This window comes from Poecilia formosa, unplaced genomic scaffold, assembly GCF_000485575.1.
Source record: "Poecilia formosa unplaced genomic scaffold, Poecilia_formosa-5.1.2 Scaffold2, whole genome shotgun sequence".
NCBI classification, from domain to species: Eukaryota; Metazoa; Chordata; class Actinopteri; order Cyprinodontiformes; family Poeciliidae; genus Poecilia; species Poecilia formosa.
In genome coordinates, this window is record NW_006799941.1 from 2767089 (window position 1) to 2786338 (window position 19250).

Sequence of the window (19250 nt, forward strand, 5' to 3'; positions counted from 1 at the left end):
TAAAGCAAAGACCCAATAAAGAAAATAAAGATGACTACTCACTTTCTCTTGTACTCGTCTCTCTCTCGCTTCACTTTAGCCAGCACGTTGTACAGAGCCCTCACTTCTGGGGTGATGGTGTCGATCTGCACCCCGACTCCGTCCGGGTGCGTCCACGTCACCCCGGGGCCGTGCAGGGTCTCGAAGCGCTCTCCTTGCCTCCGGATGTGGGTGAAACTCCAAATGGTACCCGGCAGCCTGGACTCGGGACCGTCCGTCTGCACGGCGACCTCCCGGCCGAACGGGTGTCGGCACTGCGGCCGCTGCAGAGCTTGCTGCAGCTGGCTCTCCAGCAGCTTGTTCCTCCGCTCCAACTCGTGGACTTTGGCAAGGAAGCACCGGAAGCGCAGGTTGAGGGTTTTCAGCACATGGATGTTGGAGCCCAGGTCGTTCCGCAGGGCGCTGGTCACCGCGCCGGAGCCGCTGCAGACCGGACCGGCGGGAGGTTCGCAAAAAAACAGGGAACTCATGATGAAAAATAACTAAAAAGTAATAACCTAGCAATGGATTTCTATGGTTTGACTGCAACAAAATAACCTGTTGTTAGCTATGTCTGCATTTTCCTTCTAATCCCCACTCCCACTGGACGTTTTCTCCTCACAATGCAGATGCTGAGAGCACGGAAGATGGGGGGACCATCACTGTCACCGCTGGAAGACTCTAACATGGGCTCCTGCAGCAAACACCAACCCCAAAAAGTCCTTTAGGAGCCACAGAGGGCTTCATCTCCTGACGGAACCGAAGGTTTGACGCAGACCGAAATAATAAGCCCCAGCCGCACTCCTCGTCACCCTCATGTTTCTTGTCTCCGTCTTTGTCCAGATCTGCTGATGCTGCCGGCCGACTGAGGAGGAGCCTTCTGTCCTTATCATCCCCCGGTTCACCGCGGCTCTATCCAGTCTCCATGCGGCGCGGAGGGGCAGGATGCAGCGCCGCAGAGCCCGGCCTCTCCGTGGATCATGTTGCAAAGTGCTAAACTCGGCACTATCACCTTATCAGCCCCTCCCACGTCCCTCCCCGAGCCTCTCACTCTGTCTCCATGACGAGACTCAGCCAAGGCTTATAGCTGGACGTCAGTAAGGCCGTTTCATTTTGATTTGTTACACATTTTATGTTCAGCACATGTATTTTAGAAGTAATTCCAAGTATGATTGCTTCTCATTACAGAAAAGTAAAACATTAAAAATAATTTAAAATCATATATTCATTCTAAAATGTGCTGTATGGTTATAATAAATGTAATAAATTGTTTTCTACATCCAAAGAAAGCAATAGCCCACAAAGATTATGATTATTTTTTTATATTCCAATATTTTGTCCCATAATTGCATTCAAAGCCAAATCTGGGATGGAGAAGATAATTTTTATCCATCAAAGGTCACCATATGAACAAATACTAATATTTGCCATGTCAGTTGCATTAAATACAGTTTTATTAATAGTAGGATCCAGAATACCTTTCAATCCCGTGGTTCCCATAAAACTGACTGTTTTGAACTGGACTGAGCTGCGGCGCATGTGAGTGGATTTGACATTTAGTCTGATCACAGTAATAGGATTCAACGGGATTGCACTGAATTTACATGCAATGCGCAGAACTCGATATTGTATATTGGAATATGAATTAAATCAGTTTATTTTGACTATTAAGTGCTTCGTATCACTATGGTTTTCTTTTGAGAATAAACTCTACTGATCTCACTTTGCAACTCTCTTTGGTTGCATTATTAAATATCCTGTGGAAAATATAATAAAAGCATGCAACTTTGATGAAATAATGGAAATTTATATTAAGAAGCAATGAGTTTTCAAGGTGATGGCGTCAATATATAAATTCAAAATAAAATACATTCACAAATGAGACTTTCCCTATTTCCCTATCATCTTATTTGTAAATGGACTTCCCTATTGTCTCGATATTTGTGAGCAGCTTCCCTGTTCCTGTTGAAGAAGAGTTTCCACACAGGAAGCTTTTCTTCAACAGGAACAGGGAAGCTTCCACACATGGACGTTCTTCTTCACCTCCTCTTCATAATAATGTAAATTATTCAAAATAATATACATTTAAAAATTCGACATTCCCTATCGTTTCGTGCCACCATTATGTTTCACCATTTGGATATTGTGGTTAGAGTGATGTTCATAATCTATTAATATTGATTTGAAGCACATGAAAAATGTGATTTGACTTCATTATACTGAGAGTACAGGTGGATGCATCTGCATTGGGCTGAATTTGAATGAGCTGCACTGTGCTGGAGTGTGTGTGTATTTGCAAAAGTTGAATCCTTCAATTTTTGCTGTGTAGTTCCACTTCACAACTATTTCTGACTCATACTTCACTTTTTAAAATATATGTATGTTAGACGTAGATTCATCCAACTTCCATTTCTGTGTTATCCCCACAATATAACACCACCACCATTATGTCATTATGTCCCACATGTAGCTCTTTGCATGTAGACCAAAAAAAAAAAATAGCCAAAGCGGTAATTGTGCTTAACTTACACTGGCACATTTATTTATTTATTTTTATTGTCTTCTAATTCTGGTAAATATGTATAACATTTCTTGATCTATAATATAATATCCCAATAATGTCCCAAGATCTATTTGTCTAATTTAGAGAGTAAGAAACATTTATTTATTTCACTTAATATATATGTAAACACAGACATACACACACCCACACAAAAGTCCATTAATATTATTCAAAACATAAATGGAGTATGATTTTCCAGTTGTTTAATTGTTATGCATTTTTTTGATAATTACCAACTCTCCTATGCTTAATGTATCCGTCATTAGGAGACCTTAGGCATAATAACGGAAAGAAATACTGTATTTCTTTCCGTTTACCTCACAGTTTCATTTATCTTTCTTTTAAACGCTAATTTGTACAGTGATTTTTACTGGTACTGATTTTTATACTTTTTGAGTGTGGATAAATACAAAACTGAGAAAAATCATAAATCTACACAAGTGTTATTTTAATATGAAAATTACATCGATACAGATTGTTTTTTTCCACACAGCCATTTTTTGTCATAGATAAATAAATTATAAATAATCATAATCATAACAATTATAATCATTTATAATCATAAATTATTTAATAATAAATCTAAATGTATGTTTGTAGCTTGTATTAAATAATGCCACAGTACAAACTGTCTCCGAGCAATGGATTTGAGTAATTATGTTGTACACATCAAAAGACACCCACAAATAAAAAGTTAAAGTCCCAAAGTACACAATGTAGAACTACGTTATTTGATAATGAACGTAATATTTTACACTTGCACCCTGATGATTGTGCCTCTCTTGTATCACACGGACTAGGTAAAACTCTTTCAAAAACAATCAGGGAAAATAACATATATAGCATAAATATTCTAGAATACTTTTTTTATTTTAAGTTTGTAAAATTAGAATATAAATGTACTCGTTTAAACACCCTAAAAATGCGTTTTAAGAAGTGAAGCTGTGGTATTTTTAGTCAGGCGCCAAATGGCCAGCCTTTCCAAACAGAAACATTTAGGGTCCATTTGCTTCACGTGTTCTGCTGTTCTGCCACCATGCCGAAGTCAAAGAGGGACAAGAAAAGTAAGGAAAACACATTTTATATGAAGATATTGTTTAAATAGCTGTAGTCGGTTTGTTTTTTAAACATATTACTGATATTTAAGATTAATTACCGCTGAGATTATGCGGGATAACCTAGCTTCTTAACATCTTCACGCAGCATGGTGGTACTGCAGCTGATACAGATGTAAAATCGGTTTAAAAACTGATCTATTTCTCGTATTTTCCTCCATCAGTCTCATTAACAAAAACTGCCAAGAAGGGGCTGGAATCCAAACAGAAGTTAATCGAGGAGGTGGGTATTTTTCAAAACCACAAATGTTATTCTCAGGTATTAGCTTCTCCTCTATGTTAAATAAATCGTCTCTTGGTCCTTTTTCTTTAGCTACGGAAATGTGTGGACACCTATAGAAACCTGTTCATATTCTCTGTGGAAAATATGAGGAATAACAAGTTGAAAGACATCAGGACAGCATGGAAACATAGCAGGTAATAATGACACATATGTAATCGGTTTTTGACGGACTTTACAAATTCAAGCAACAAAGTTTAGCATGCTGTGTAAAAATGCTCTCTTATCAGCTTTAGTCTGACATTTTAAAGATGTCTTTATTAACATTTCCTCCGAATTTACGTTTTGTTTTATGGAATTAAGCAACTTTCCATCCATTGTTTGTTTTTGCCCCAAAATTCACAGTAATATTTTCTTATGTAAGTCAGTTAATTCAAACCTTTAACATGTGCTTGAGATGCTTAGAAATGCCAAAACTTAGCATGTTTTTTCAGTTTTAAAGGTGCTTGAAATTTGAATAAAGTGTTTGGAACTATTGTACATAAAAATTCACTTAAGAATTTACTTTAAATTTGTTTTGTTTTGTTTGGTACTATATTAATCTGCTTGCTCGTTGAAACAATGAAAAATAGCAGAAATAGCAGTTTGACATAAAACAAGGTGATTATCAAAGAACTTTTAGCTGAAATCGGAACATGCAGTTAATTAGCTTAAGTGTATTGCATCTATATTGCATAACTTGGCATATAACAAACGTGATTGGTAATAATTGTTGCTACTGCCACAGACTTTCTTTTTATGTTTATTAAAATTTAACCTGACAGCTAACTATATAGATACTTGTAAAATATGTTTTTTCTTGGTTTGTGTGTCACAGATTCTTCTTTGGCAAAAATAAAGTGATGATTGTTGCTTTGGGAAAAGGACAAACGGATGAATACAAAGATAATTTGCACAAGGTAAGAATGAATGGCTTTACAGCTATTAATGCAATATTATTTTGACTCCTGCAGAGAATTAAACCTATTATGACTCCCATGCTTAGGTCAGCAAGTATTTGCGTGGAGAGGTGGGAGTACTTTTCACTAACAAAACAAAGGATGAAGTACAAGAGTAAGTATGAGTCTCCTTAAGTCTGCATTGTTCCAGTTTTCTACAATCTGCTCATAGGATGGCTGCACGTTGGGCTTTGCTTGCAGATATTTTAACCATTTCAAAGAGACGGACTACGCTCGCGCAGGCAACCAGGCACAGATGGACGTAACGCTGGAAGAAGGTCCTCTTGAACAGTTTCCTCACTCAATGGAGCCTCAACTGAGGCAGCTGGGACTTCCCACTGCTTTAAAGAAAGGTGAGAACATGAACAGCGGGGTAAACTTGGGGCGAAAGGCAGGGCATGTTGCAATAAAAAAAATCTTCACATCTTTACTAGATGTGTCAATAACAGTGGAAGACCTTATAGGTTGGCAAATTTAGTTTATAGTACATTTGTATTGTTGGTAGGCCAATGAACTTGGCACATTCATTCAAAGAGTTTCTGAAAACAGTACTTTTATGGACATATTTAATGCCAGTTTTTAATCTTTTTCACAGGAGTGGTAACGCTGCTCAAAGCCTACGACGTCTGTAAAGAAGGAGACGTTCTGACTCCTGAACAAGCTCGGCTTCTGGTGAGGTTTTTGACTTCAGGTGAATCTGAAACCTTTTCTTTTTTTCATAAGCTAAAACGGTTTTATCTTCCTCTTGTGTTCACAGAAACTGTTTGCCATCGAGATGGCAGAATTTAAAGTGCAGATCAAGTGTATGTGGAACTCGGAGACAGGCGAGTTTGAGAGTTTGGCTGGTGAGGAAGAGCCTGTGGAGGAAAAGGAAGATGATGATGATGAGGATGATGCAGAATAAAACTTCTGCAAAGATGGCTAACATTTAAAAGCAGATGGACTTATTTGGAAATTTATCACACTTTTTTATTATAAAATTACTTCAAAACAGGAACTTGTGGTTTGCTGAATTTAATGTTTGTACAGAGTTGTTCAGTAAACACTGGACTGGTATCAAATCTTTCCATTTTGTGAAAATGTTTTTCACATTTATACAGCAAAGTGTTTTTACATCAACAGATTTGTAGTTGATTAGGTTAAAAAACATGAACTTAAACTGATCTTTAGATTATTAAACCAGAATAAAAAAAATGGTTTTAATCAGTTTTCAATCAAAAAAATCATATTTTATTGGTATAGGCAAGCTATGTGGTGCAAGTCTCTTCATCTGAAGTAGTTGGGACACTCATGGGCTACAAGGTCCCAGGCCTCCTTGAAGGCTTGGACCACTGTCTGGTCCAGAGGACCTTCCTCAGCTGCAGCCAGGTTCTGCTGAAGTTGCTCCATGTTTGACATTCCAATGATGACTCCGTCTCCAAGATCACCCTGGATACAGTGTTCAGAGAGAGCAGTCAGAGTAGTTTGGGTTTGTAGCAAAGCAAGGCTGCATACAGTCATGACAAGAGTTGTAACTTAGAGAATTGGCAGACATATTTTAGACAACTTTGTAAGTATAAACACCAGTTCACTTTAAATCTTGCCAAGAATTTCTACAGAACCTGCAAAAAACAACGAAAGAGGCGGACTGAAAATTGGCCAGAGTCTTGGAAGGTGAAATGATTAATAAAACAATGGATGGATAAATGGACACTATTTTAGAGAGTTCTATAGAGAATAACATTTGAAAGTACAAATCTTTCCATTATCTAAAAATTACTTCATACAGGCTGCATAGGACTCTGGTTTAAGGGGCAGATGTAAAACAGTGACATCTAGTGGTAGATTTCAAACAACCTGCAATTTTTGCCTTAAAATCTGATCTGTTGCAACAAATCAGATCTGGAGCTTAGGTTTCCCTTTTTCCTGCTTTTTCTTACAGTAAAGACTTTATCGCTGGAGTATCTGAGCCGACTGATGATTGACATAATTTTTAAACCATAATTATATACTTATAGCTGTCAAGTTTTAAAAACTGGAGCTTATGGAATATGAAATGCATATACCACTGTGTTTACCAATCTTGTATAAGATACAAACCATAATTTAGAAACCTATGTTGCAGTTGGTATCCAAACTTGATATGTACCTTCAGTTGGGAGTGGTGGTACATCCAGCGCATAGCAGCAGAAGTCATGGTGGGTTTCTCAGAGCCGTACGCGCTCTCTAATGCCTTCAGAACCAACTCTATAGCCTGGAAATGGCTCAGCTTCCAGTATCTTAAACAGAGAACGGCAACCACCATGGATGCAGATTACCACGGTTTTACATTAACATGCAATAGCAGGACATTAGTTGCTGGTCTTTCACCTGTCTCTGTATGCTGCTGCCCAGTTGTTGCCAAAGAATCGGCCAGAAGGCTGAGAGCCATCTTTGTCCTCATAGTGGTACTTCCCCGTCAGGAGACCGCCTGAAGACGAGGAGCCACATCAGCACTCAGACATGTCCAGGTGACAACAAAAATACAGAAAATGTCCTATATCAGTAAATTCCTAGATGTTTGCAATTTACTTGTATCCAGAACTTCAGTAAATCTAGAAATATGCCAAAATGAAATGTCACAATGTTTTTAATATAGAAAATATGCACATGAAATTATTAGGTGATTCAAAAGTTGGATAAATTACACTGAAACAGAAGTTTCAGTGTAAAAACATTGAAACACCCGTTTTCTTTTTGCAAACAAAATAAGGTTTCAAAGATCAGAAATTGTGCTTTAAATACAAAAACTCAATCTAGAGTTGACATGCTTAAATGTTCATGATTTTTAATATAGCTCAAAGTTAGTCCAGAACCCCACAATGTTTCAGTTTCATAATTTGTGGAATTTCAGTGGAATATAAATGTTTTATATTCAAATGGTAAGAGTGCAATAGCTTTTTTTTTCTTTTAATCTAGAAGTTGGAGTCTGGAAAAGTAGTTTTTAAACATTAAACTTGCAGGAATTCTTTGAAGAAGAGGGAAAATTTTAACTTTTTACATTCTTCAACTATTAATAAGATTAATCACAGAAGAAAGTACCTGCGAGAGGATTGTATGCATAAAACTTCATTCCATAGTATCTCAGGCATGGTAGCAGTTCTGTCTCCACCTGTCTTGTTGTAGCATTGTACATTCCCTGAGAAGTTGTGAGTTACAGTCACCAAACAAGCTACTACTTTTTCTAGAGTTAGACGAGAATTTTGAATGACTACACTCTGTTTTATTGGGTTCTCATGTGATAGGAAGTAGCACATAGTTGCTAAATAGAAGGACAATTTTTTTGACAAAAATCCTAAGAATTCAGCTTGTCTTTTGGTTCAGCTCACTTTATTATGAAATCCTAGAATAAAATCCAGGTCAAGGAACTACCTTACCACTATGAAAGTTCCTTTTGATTTTTCATTTATTCCCAGTCTTTAACTGACCACATCTTCAGATTTCTGTTCCTAACATTCAGCAAATTTGAGAAACATAACACATATTTGTGATTAGGGATAATTTTGGTGAAATAACTATATTCAAATCTTTCCTTACCTACAGATTCCTTAATTACTTGCTCAAAACTTACTTTGTTTTACAGCTGTTTAGGAATAAAAATGCTGAAATACCTGATAAACAGTGGGAATAATCCAGCTGTTGTGTTTGCAGATGCACGCAATTTCAGCAACTTCCCAAGACGCGTAGTTTGACAGTCCAAGCTCTTTGAATTTACCCTGTTGGTGATTTTTTTTTTTACATTAAATCACACTTTAACGTTCTCTAAAATAAAATAAGAAAACAGCATCTAAAGTTTAAAGAAGCATCTTATGAAGTGTTGCATTTGCACACCAAGCTATTACATAATTTTCAACTAAACACTGAAGTTCCCAAGTAAGCTCACCTCTTTGTGGAGCTCATTGCAAGCCCTGAGAGTTTCCACGATGGGGTTTTGATGATCAGGAGCATGAAGGTAAAAGAGGTCCACGCAGTCAGTCTTCAGTCTCTTCAGGGAGGTTTCAAGCTGTGAGCGGACGCTCTCCGGCTTCAGGGTTTTCCCATCCCACGGGTTTGCCTTGGTTGCTATGCTTACTGTGGGAAAATGAAATCATTTCTAGACTGAAATGTTATTTAATTATCTCAACACACTTCCAACATCGCATGATGATATAGACAACATAAGCTAGCTTGCTTATGTTAGTTATTAACCAAGATTGGTGCCAACATGCTTCTTTAGTTTGATCCTTTTGACACAATGGGATTTACTGGACTGTCAAGGTCTCCATGACGGTCTCTCTTCACAGATAACTGAATTTGTCTCTTTTGAGGTTTGTGGTGATTCGATGAATGGTTAATGTTGGGTGCAATTAAGTAGCAACAAACATTCCTGTAACCACCTTTTGATACAGAGGGATGATTGCATCACATTTTCTTTAAAAGTAACCATGAGTGACAAAAGGAGGCATTTTAAGCATCCTAACCTTTAAAGCAAAAATTCAGCTATTTCAGTCAGAATAACTGAGAGGCTCCAGCTGCCATGCACTCCTTGATTGGCTAACCTAAATAAATTACAAAACCGTGTCAACTTAGTGAACTTAAGTAAACTTTAAACTTCACAGACTGAACAAGGCTAGAGGTTAAACAATGAACTCTGACCTTAGGGTCAACTAAGTGAGCACCTTTCATAGAATATGTTGCTGCCATCTTGTGGTCAAAAATAAAAACTGCAATATTTTTTTTTCTGCAAACGTAAATAAAATAAAATAAAATAAAAATAAACAATTAAACTTTCACACTATACGTTTTACTTCTGAATGAGTACTTAAAATCCAGCATGCTGTATTCGTCGAACAGTGCTGGGAAAACTTACGAACCAACAACTTATTTTCTCACTCCAGGGGGAACTCTCTAGTTTCATTAGTTAAAAACTCAGTTTGAGCAGCTCTGGATGCTTTCAGTTCACCTGTTTTGGGAAGGTCCATGCCTCCTATGATGGCCTCCGACTTCCCATCCACGTACATGAAGGCTGTGTCCACATGCTTGTGCCCCCTGTCCAGAAAAGCCTTCACCATCTCCCGGCTCTGCTCGGCGTCCGCTCGTCCCCCGAACGCCATGGTTCCCAGTAAAGTAACTGGCCTTTTAACTGGGGACGAAGACATGTTTCTGCAGGATGCAAGCTGAGGCAAGTGTACGAGGACGGTTTTTATGTTGTTGGTGTGTCTGACTGTGCAGAGTCCGCCTCTTATTACCCACACCATGCTACAGTACAGCAGCTAGCGTGTGACTAAGGGCAAAGGTTGGATAAAAAGGGAGCGTCTTAAAGTTACTTAGTCCGTATAAAACGCAAAATATTCCGTGTGAGATTTTACCACCTGGCTATATCAAGGTTACAACTAAAGCGGAGCAAGGTTCATTTTATGACCACTTCCTGTGGTATAGACTCATGTAAATATTTGTTCGGCTCTCCCTTTTATCTGTGGTGGTCGCAGCGTTTAGATGTAGTTCATATTTTTGAACACAGGGCGGCAGCAAATCATCATCCAAACAAGGCGGCTCTTATCAGTTTAACCACTATAAAATAAATATTCTTAAAAAATGTTAAATAAAATTTGTATTTAAACTTTTAGATATACATGATACAATCCTAGGATGTTATTACAATACATTACCTAATTCATACATGCATATGCAGCTCAACTATGACAGCTCTGATATATAAAGAAATATGATTTATAGATAATAAAAACTTTTTTGTTGTTTCTCAAAGAATCTGAATATTGCAAAAATAAATCTATAAAAATTTAAATGTAAATGTTAGACTATTGCATCAATGTGCCATGGCTGCATGTATCTGTGATGCTTTTGCACCTTTTCATACAACATGTTTTCTTTCTACTAAACTTTCCATTAACATGCCTGAATATAGCATGCCTGAATATAGCATTCAGTCTCTGGTCAGCCTCTTTAGTATTGACCTTTTGTGGGCTATCCTTCTGGTGGGATGTCAATGACTTTCTGCTGAACATGTGTGAAGTCATCTCTAGTCATCTCTATGCTTGGGATTTTCAATCTGATACTGATTTACTGAGATGTGCTGTATCCTGAAATAATTAGCCTTTTATTTGCAAGTTTGAGCCACGTGGGTCATGTGTGACTCATATCTTATTTGTCTATTTAAATTTTAAGCATTAATTTCTTGTTTGGCGACGGGTCGACCCTGATTCTTGTCTGGCAGAAGTAGTTCCAGAAATGAAAATAAACAAGTCCACCTGATTGTCATTAGTCTAGTTCAACTAACTGAAGCACATGTCTGAGATGAGCTGATATGTCTGGAAGCTAATTAAAACAGCATGCTGTGGTAAAGCACAGCATGCTGATTTAATGCTGCTCTGACCCGGGACTCTTCCGGGTCATGAACACATATGAGGGCAATGCAGACTTTGTTTGGAGAACAGCGGTGCTCAGATGGGGCTCCTGAACCTTTGGCTGCTCCATCAGTAGAGCGACCGCTTCAGACGCTTCCCTGCTGCAGCCGAATACATCCTCTCCTGCTTTGGGGTAATAGCAGCAGCATCCCACCCAACCAACCTGCTCGCCTTTATTTCAGAGGTTGTGCCAGTGCGCGCAACAACAACATTCTTGGTTAGTTTTACGCGCACAATCTACGAGTGCTTTTTTAATTTTTTTTTTTAAACTAACTTCCCCGATGAGCAGGAAATATATGTTTTAAAATGAAGCAAAAAATCATACTGTAATAACTTCTCATTTTGCTTCCAATTACATCCTCAGTCTCCCACATGCGCGCTTCACCGGTGGCTTTCAGAAAGTTTGAATAAAATGTGGCTCTCACCGCCCTCTCCCAACAGCCCACCGCACCTCAGCCATCACTACCAACTCAATGGGTGGAAAGCGCACAACCAGCCTGTGGGAGGTTTTTGTCCCTCTTTTCCACATCTGCAGAGACGAGTCGTTGGCTCGAGCTGCAGTTTTCCAGTCTGTGCCAAACATCGGCCGCGAGAAGGAGGAGGACACACTTTGATGACTCATGGATTTCCTGCACGGACGAACATTTACGCACAGTTGAAGTTTTTCTAACTGGATATTTTTCATACATTAATGGTGCTCTTTTGGGTAATTTGAAGACCATGAAATATGTTTTTGAGTGAGATGTGAATTGTTTTTACATCTTAAGCTAAAAAAAAAGAAACCCACGAAGAAGAAAATGGACATCTTCATTTTTTCTTTTTATTTAATATTTATTAAAGAGGCTCAATCACTCAGTTACGCTATTGCAAGCAATCTCCAACCTCACATGTGAGTAAATGGTGGTTTTATTTACATAACACGATGTTTTATTCGTCTCCAACAAAGTTAAGTGGTTAAGCAGATTAACTAATTGCTTAAAATATTGTTGAGTTTGGAGGATAGGTTCACCTACCTGTTGCAAAACAGCAATAAAAGGTCCTTGTCTGTTTTAGTAACTAAATTTATGTCCAGAAACTATTTGTAAGAAAGCATTTTTCTTTTTTTTTCTTTGTTTGTTTGTCTTAAAAATACTAAATTCTAAATTGAAATTCAAGCCTTTTTAATTTGGTCGTAAATGAATGATCATAAATTTTATTTGGTTTGATTTTACTTCTAAATATACCGAGGCATAAAATGACATAAACTAGCAAAGAGAAATTAGCTCATTTGAACATATTCAGACAAATTACCTGTCAGTGTTTCACCTCGTGATGTCACTGGCCATAAATGGTGAGAATCGGACTCCCACACCATAAGATATGCGGAAACAAAAACAATAGTTATCTTTCTGAGAGGTGAACAGAAGAAGCAGCGCCTCCTACAGTCATTATGCAGAAGTCAGAATTATTAGCTTGTCAGAAAAATATTTTAGAACATTGTCGCTGTAGTGGCACAGACTAGTTTATTATTTTAAATGTGAAAATAAAATTAAGACAAATACATTTCTGCAGATTTTCTTTCTTATTGAAAAAAACTTAAAAAAAAATGTTTAAGTTTACAAAATTGCATTTTAAACCAAAAATCAAATAATGAAACTAACATTTAAGTTCTTTGGAGCTCTTTCATCTACCAGCCTGTGCTATTTGCATGCATTTCCTCTTTAATATTTATGACTTACAGTATTCACACCACAATCTTCATGCAATCTAAAACTAGAATCGGTTTATTTTTAAGAGCGTCACATAAAGACAGTCTGTTGTAACAGGTAGTTTCAACCACATAATAATAAACACGTGCTTCAGTTATGGCAGAACAATAAGATTTTTCATTATGGTTTCATATATGCAGCTGCAGGTGATGGTGATTATGTTGCCTTTGAGATGAACAGCTGGTTGCTATCTCTGGATTCCTGTTGATCTCCAAACATGCCAGTCCTTCTAGCTTCATGTAGAGCTTTTGTTTTTGTTTTTGTTTTTTTTTTGTTTTTTAATAGAGTTTTAAAGATCACATTTCAGTTTTTTATGACTGAACTACCCTTACAGCTGATCCAGACAGGCCATGTGTTGGAAAAATGCAACATCAAACTAGAAGGTTCACTGGAAGGAGAATATGTTGCCTAACTTATCTGTCTGATGATGATATTCAGCCTTACAACCACAAGTAAAAACATCTAGGTATTACATTAATCAATGCAACAGACTGACCTAAACTGAAGCATAATAGTGAAACCAAAAGTTAAGATAAAGTTGCAGTAAAACAAATTTAAATCAATAAAATAAATCTAAAAATTGTGGTGTTTAAATCATATTCAGCTCTGCTGAAATGTGTATTGCTGCTATTACAGCTGCAACATGTTAGAGGAAATTCTTCGCTAGCTTTGTCAAATTTAGCAACTTAAGTGTTTGCCCATTCTTCTTTTTTCAGTCAAATTAATTGAAACGCATCTCTGGAGCTCAATTTTTATTTTTTGACACGACTGGATTTATGTCAGATCTTTGACTGGGCCATTCTGAGACAAGAATGTGTATTGATCTAACCCATCCACTGTTGGCCTGAATATGTTTTCTGTTGCTTGTCAAAATCAGCCCCAATAGCCATTGTTTCATTGTTGTTTTGCCTCTATTACTTAATAAAAATTGCCCTTTGCTTAGCTTCATCCATCTTCGTATCAATTTCAACAGCTTCCCTGCTCCTGTGGAGAAAAAGCTTCTTCTCAGGACGTTGTTGACACTTCCACCATATTTCATGTTTGAAAAGGTGTTTTCGGTTACCAGACACTTTATTTCGCATCCACAAGTTAAATTTCAGTCTCCCCTTATTAGAATACCTTCTTCATTAGGGGTTGAATATAAAAGCAAGTCACACAGCTCAGATTTATTTGTAAAAATAAAAATAATAATTTTATTCCCCCTTCACAATTATGTACTCGGTGTTTTATTACGTAAAATCTAATTATGGTTGTAGGGAAAAACTCTGGGCTTTGCTATTCGGAGACCTTCCGAATAAGGAATTCCCCTTAAGCCTTCAAAAGAATTCCAAGAGATCCGACTGAACGCAGGTAATTACTTCCCAGGCATCACTCTATCAACAATTGGAAACATGCCTGACACGAGCCTTGCCCGTCTATCTTTTCTCGCAACCCTTCCTGAAGCGTTCATAAATTTACTCTCGCTGATGTCTGTACATCTGAGGAAACACAACAGGGCCACCTTGACGTGTTGAGCATTTTCTCTGCTGTTTTTCATTCCAGGCCCAACGTGTGCATAGAGAGGGAGGTGACGCTGGTTGCCCAGAGGCAGCCATGTGTGCAGGCCTTCACACGAATGGTTAAAGTGTGGAAGCAAGGCTGCGCGGGGCAGCTGTGGTGCATGGGATACGAGAGGAGGTGAGTAATGCAGCTCATTTGCAGAGTTTCTCCTCCTCCCTTTCATCACTCAGATGCTTTTAGTCTGCTTTTAAACACTCCCATCATCTCCTGCAGGGGATGTCGTGTATTACAGACAGAGCCCTGGCAGGAGAGAAACATTCATTCATGAGCTTTGCATGGTCACGTGATTCATGCTACTAGAATATTTTATCCAGGAGGTCTTGGTGTTTAAGCCAAAACAGGATGACATGTGGCTTCCTGATTTCCTTCTTCCGCTTTGACCCTGCTGTAAAGTGAAGTGCAAGATGAATGCTGCCTCTTCAGAGGCTCTACCTGCTACTTAACTCTCCTGTCTTTGCTGCTTGCATTCCTTTAAGTGTGAGCATTTCCTTCTGAGGTTTAGCTGGGTCCCCCCTGATCCATTTCTCGGCATTATTTACCTCTTCCACAAAGTCAAAAGCTCCTTTGATGGCAGCCAAGGCAACAATTAGGCGCTGTAAACTAAATGTATAATGTGAGCAAAGCAATGAGAGGGTCGCCAAAGTACAGGGACAGCCTCCATCCACGACTACCTTAACATTAAAAGCCTGGGAAGTCTTGGTTTACTTCACACGTGTGCTTCAAAGATCCGGTTTTCTATTGAGAGATCTCACAGAACATTGTGGATTATGATTAAAACTGACAATCTTTGGAAAAATTTCACTCATTTTTATGTGTACTTTGTTAGTACACATAAAAATCAACAGCAGGGGAAAATATGTATAAAGCATATAATTTTTCTCAGGAAATATATATTTGACTGGCATTCAATTAGAAATCATTGCTATAATGGTGCATTTCTGAATTAATAAGTTATGTTTCTAATATTATGTTAAGTGTGTCAGTCAGTTTCTTTATTTCCTGTGTCTTTCACCTAATTACATATAATTGTAGCCCAATTTCTTTTTTGTTGTAGGTGTAAATTGTTATTGACATATGATGTGAACTTCATGTTAGTAAATGCTGACATAAGAAAATGCTAAACAAAAGTTTAGCATTTTCAGTATCGGTATTTTTACCAGCTTGTTTTTTTTTGTTGAACATTTTTGTATAAAAGTTTGTAACTGAATATTTGTCATGTTTACAGGACGGCTTATTACACAGCATATCGGCAGGTTTACAAACAGGATTACCAAACGGTACACAAATGCTGTCCTGGATGGTCTCAGCTTAACGGGGAGGCAGGCTGTCTCTATCGTAAGTATCAACACAGACTGCTTCTGCCTTGCATTTCTAAATGATTTAACAATTCATAATCTCAACATTAATAGAGATCTTTTGAGCAAAAAATGTCTGCCAAACGTCAGAGTCACTTTGCCCATGCAGACTGCAGAGCAGATGTTAACAGTTAATGGCACAGACTTCTTGAGTTGTAGCACTCTACCTCATTTGACATGCTGCAATGAAATATCTAATTGTTGACAGAGTTTAGATGTTGACATTTGTTCACAAGTTAGATTAGTCTTGTGGGGTCTAGTTCTCTATTAATAAGGAAGGAAAAACAGCTCAATCCTGTCATGGCACCTTTAGTTTACAATGGAAAAAGCTGGATTTACAAGTGTAATCACTACTTAACCAAATGAGCAATTAATTCATTAGCAAAGTTACTTATGCTTAGTGGTCACATAGGAGAATGATGAGCAAAACAAAGTTTTAACAACTCAAGTTATCCTGTCTTTCCACCAAAAAAATAAAAGTCCCGGTAATTCCAATTACCAACCAATAAACAGGAAAAAATTTAAATTGTCTACCCGTAAAGAAACCAGAATAGTTTTCTAACCTTTTAGCTTTAGAGATCACTTCAATATATATATATATTTTTCAATAAAAATACAGATCATTCAGTGTAACAGTTCAGTCAGTCAGCTCGGTCAATGTATACGTTAGTTGTCGGTTTTGAAATTGTTAATGAACAAATAGTTTGTGGAATGAAAGAATTGAACGGATTGGAGGCCCCTCTTTTTTTTAAAGAAGCTTATCAGTTGTCCAAGCAACGCATACAGCAACATCAACACGATGTCTCTCCACAACATTCTGGGCTTCAGTCCGAGTCAAAATGGTGGCGAGACCTTTCTCCTTCTGGAACTGCGCCGGCTCACTCAGATATCGGCTGTACAAAAAACCCCAGCTTGCATGTAGAGCATTAACCAACCATGCAGGTATATGGGCGTCAGTATAAGACCCTGCAATTACTTCTTTCTCAGTGTAAACTGCATTAGCATTTAATGAACCATAAACTCCCACAAATAAAGAACTTAATAGCAGAAATGGTTCAGACATTACTTCACCATTCATTTCACATAGCTATAGAGCTACACATCATACTGTTTTTTTTTCTTTCTTTTTTGTTTTTTGTTCAACTAAAACTGAGCAACGTTAGCTCTGGCCTAGGCAGCCATTCACCTTAAGTAAGTAGCTGAAATGAAACAACAGACTCACAAGAGAAATCCCAGAACAAAACATTGTCCAGTTCAGCATAAACTGATTTTTTTTCATAGCACTTATGACGAGTAATTCCAATAAAAAAAAAATTAAAAAAAACTTTTCTACTTCTGCTGAAATGTGCTGCTTCTACGTTGGCTGCCATTTCTTCTCTGACAGATACGGGAGACTTGTGGGACTAGCGCCCTCTACAGGACATTTAAAAAACTAACAAAATTACTTAAAACGTACAGACAGCAGCCTAGTTTATGGGGGTTACACAAGTGTGGTGTTTTTGTTGTTCAGCTGTAGTTTTACTGTATCTTTCATATGTTAAGGTGTTAAATGGCTGCATATGACTGCAACTAACACTTATATTGGGGGTAAATCTCAAATACAAAAATGCAAACTGGTTATACGGTTACATAAAACATTTGGAAAATATAACATAATTACAGAAATATATGAGTCTTTTTTATCCGTACTTGCAGTGCTGGAAAATACTTAAATTTCAGACTGTGTTGAAACCCTGATTGCAGCTCTGGGAATTATTTCTGGTGGTCACACTTCAGCTTCCAGCAGCTCCTCTCCTTATGTACAAGCTTTGTTTCACACTGCCGAAACATAGAAGGCTCTTTTGATGGGACTTTATAACCAGTGATCCAGATCGGACAGCCCGCATACCATGAACCAACTCTTGGCAAAGCTTTCCTGTAAACAGTTTATCTCATGGCTTATAGGCATACAGGAAACTTCTCATGATTTTGATCTTGTGTCTGCAACTGACTTGTGGTTTATTACTAGCCGTACACTCCCTGAACAGGCAAGCCACTCATTGGGGTATCTCTCTATGGGGAGGTTGATGGGCTTGGAAGTTGGAAAAAATTCTCCTGAATTTTTCTGTCATCATACATCCTATTATTCTCTCTATCAATGGGCTCTTTGTTTCTGAGGAGAAAGTTATGGTATTAAATTATACAGTGAAGCAACGGCTTGGTCTCCAAAGAGTCTGGTTTGTTTTAAAACACTCTAATAGAAATGCCTTAAAGAGACATTCCTCCCTGCTGCTCATTGCCTATACTTAAACTAGACAATGCCTGCTCTCTTCAGTGTAAGGCATGGCTTTTATCTCAGTAACCAAAGATGGTGGCAGCACTTTCAGATAGGATGAACTAATCACCCTTTTCTCTGAGCCATTGAACCTGGATAAAAGGAGGCTCACACCATAGGCCTCCCACTCCTGCACACTTTGCTACGTGCTACCCATACTGTTCCTCAGTCAGCACAATACAATCAGTGTGGCTGTTTTTCAGCAGGACCTCCAGGATCCAAAAGGAGGAAAATCCGTTTCGCAAAATGTACAGCTTTAGCAAATCCTCTGTAAACGCCCAAATGGGAGGAATGGGATGCTTTTTGTTGACACAGTGATTTAAAGTCTGGTACTTTAAAAACTTCTTTTTTTCTGTTGTCTTTCTTTGATTTATGTATGTGGGTGTGTATTACCAAAATAATAGGGCTAAGGTAATTAAGATGATGAGGACTGCTTATTTAGGGAAAAATAAAGGTGTGACCATCAACCCTCTCAGGTCACTTTTTACATAAAGTGAACAGTACTTGTAAAAAAAAAATTCTTACTTTTAATGACATTACACTCACAAAGGTTAACGAATGTTTTTTAATTTTTGTGTGATAAATCAACATGAAGTGATGCATTATTGTGAAGTGAAAGTAGCTCATAATTTGCACATCTACAGATGGCAGTACATCTATTCTTCTTTGAAAAATGTTTTTCTGTCCATCAGATTGGAACATCTTTGAAGATTAACTTTGAATTAAAGAGAATCATCCTCACAGCATTATCCACCTCTTACTGTTGGGATTGTGCGTTCATGGGGATATGAGCCGAAACTTGTCATGCCTTTTTAAAAATTTATGCTTTTCTTTTTGCCGCTCAACAGTTTTTTGGGGTACCAGCATAAAGGTTTGGAGTAGGGCTGAAACGATTCCTCGAATGATTCGAGTACCTCGATTACTAAAATTCCTCGAG

General features: G+C 37.8%; 3 protein-coding genes and 1 long non-coding RNA gene across 7 annotated transcripts in view; 2 read left to right on the forward strand and 2 right to left on the reverse strand.

The window, feature by feature from the left end:
* iffo2b (intermediate filament family orphan 2b) overlaps window positions 1–651 on the reverse strand; it is a 28364-nt gene extending 27713 nt beyond the window's left edge. For all 3 annotated transcript variants that reach the window (XR_001661833.1, XM_007549525.2, XM_016670472.1), the window contains exon 1: window positions 43–651. Coding sequence is in view for 2 of the 3 variants with exons in the window: in XM_007549525.2 (XP_007549587.1) it covers window positions 43–509 (467 nt within the window). In the remaining variant the exon portion in view is untranslated. The remainder of the gene's footprint in view (window positions 1–42) is intronic.
* On the forward strand, window positions 393–1740 carry LOC107835991 (uncharacterized). Of its 2 annotated transcripts, none has more exons than XR_001661835.1 (2): window positions 393–484; window positions 648–1740. It is a non-coding gene; the product is annotated as an uncharacterized LOC107835991 (long non-coding RNA). The 2 variants fall into 2 exon arrangements; XR_001661837.1 differs by having other exon boundaries at window positions 442–528.
* Window positions 1741–3534: 1794 nt separating this feature from the next.
* On the forward strand, window positions 3535–5908 carry mrto4 (MRT4 homolog, ribosome maturation factor). The gene is made up of 8 exons (XM_007549537.2): window positions 3535–3645; window positions 3861–3919; window positions 4010–4113; window positions 4794–4875; window positions 4962–5029; window positions 5116–5267; window positions 5510–5586; window positions 5672–5908. Exons 1-8 carry the CDS (start codon window positions 3618–3620, stop codon window positions 5816–5818), a joined length of 717 nt encoding a protein of 238 aa, XP_007549599.1. The 5' UTR covers window positions 3535–3617; the 3' UTR covers window positions 5819–5908.
* Window positions 5909–6119: 211 nt separating this feature from the next.
* On the reverse strand, window positions 6120–10374 carry LOC103136345 (aflatoxin B1 aldehyde reductase member 4-like). The gene is made up of 7 exons (XM_007549549.2): window positions 9875–10374; window positions 8816–9003; window positions 8544–8648; window positions 7975–8071; window positions 7264–7363; window positions 7043–7172; window positions 6120–6342 (listed from the first exon to the last, which is right to left on the reverse strand). The coding sequence occupies exons 1-7, from the start codon at window positions 10167–10169 to the stop codon at window positions 6181–6183; spliced, it is 1077 nt and encodes a 358-aa protein (XP_007549611.1). The 5' UTR covers window positions 10170–10374; the 3' UTR covers window positions 6120–6180.
* Window positions 10375–19250: the final 8876 nt, after the last annotated feature.

Bases quoted from the DNA above. Each gene is read 5' to 3' on its own strand.
- LOC103136345 (XM_007549549.2), bottom strand. From the start codon at position 10,169: ATGGTGTGGGTAATAAGAGGCGGACTCTGCACAGTCAGACACACCAAC. The intron at 8,649-8,815 runs GTGAGCTTACTT...AATCACCAACAG, and splicing joins GCAATGAGCTCCACAAAGAG to GGTAAATTCAAAGAGCTTGG. The intron at 7,364-7,974 runs GTACTTTCTTCT...CCTCGTCTTCAG, and splicing joins TGCATACAATCCTCTCGCAG to GCGGTCTCCTGACGGGGAAG.
- mrto4 (XM_007549537.2), top strand. From the start codon at position 3,618: ATGCCGAAGTCAAAGAGGGACAAGAAAA. The intron at 4,114-4,793 runs GTAATAATGACA...TGTGTGTCACAG, and splicing joins ACAGCATGGAAACATAGCAG to ATTCTTCTTTGGCAAAAATA. The intron at 5,268-5,509 runs GTGAGAACATGA...TCTTTTTCACAG, and splicing joins TCCCACTGCTTTAAAGAAAG to GAGTGGTAACGCTGCTCAAA.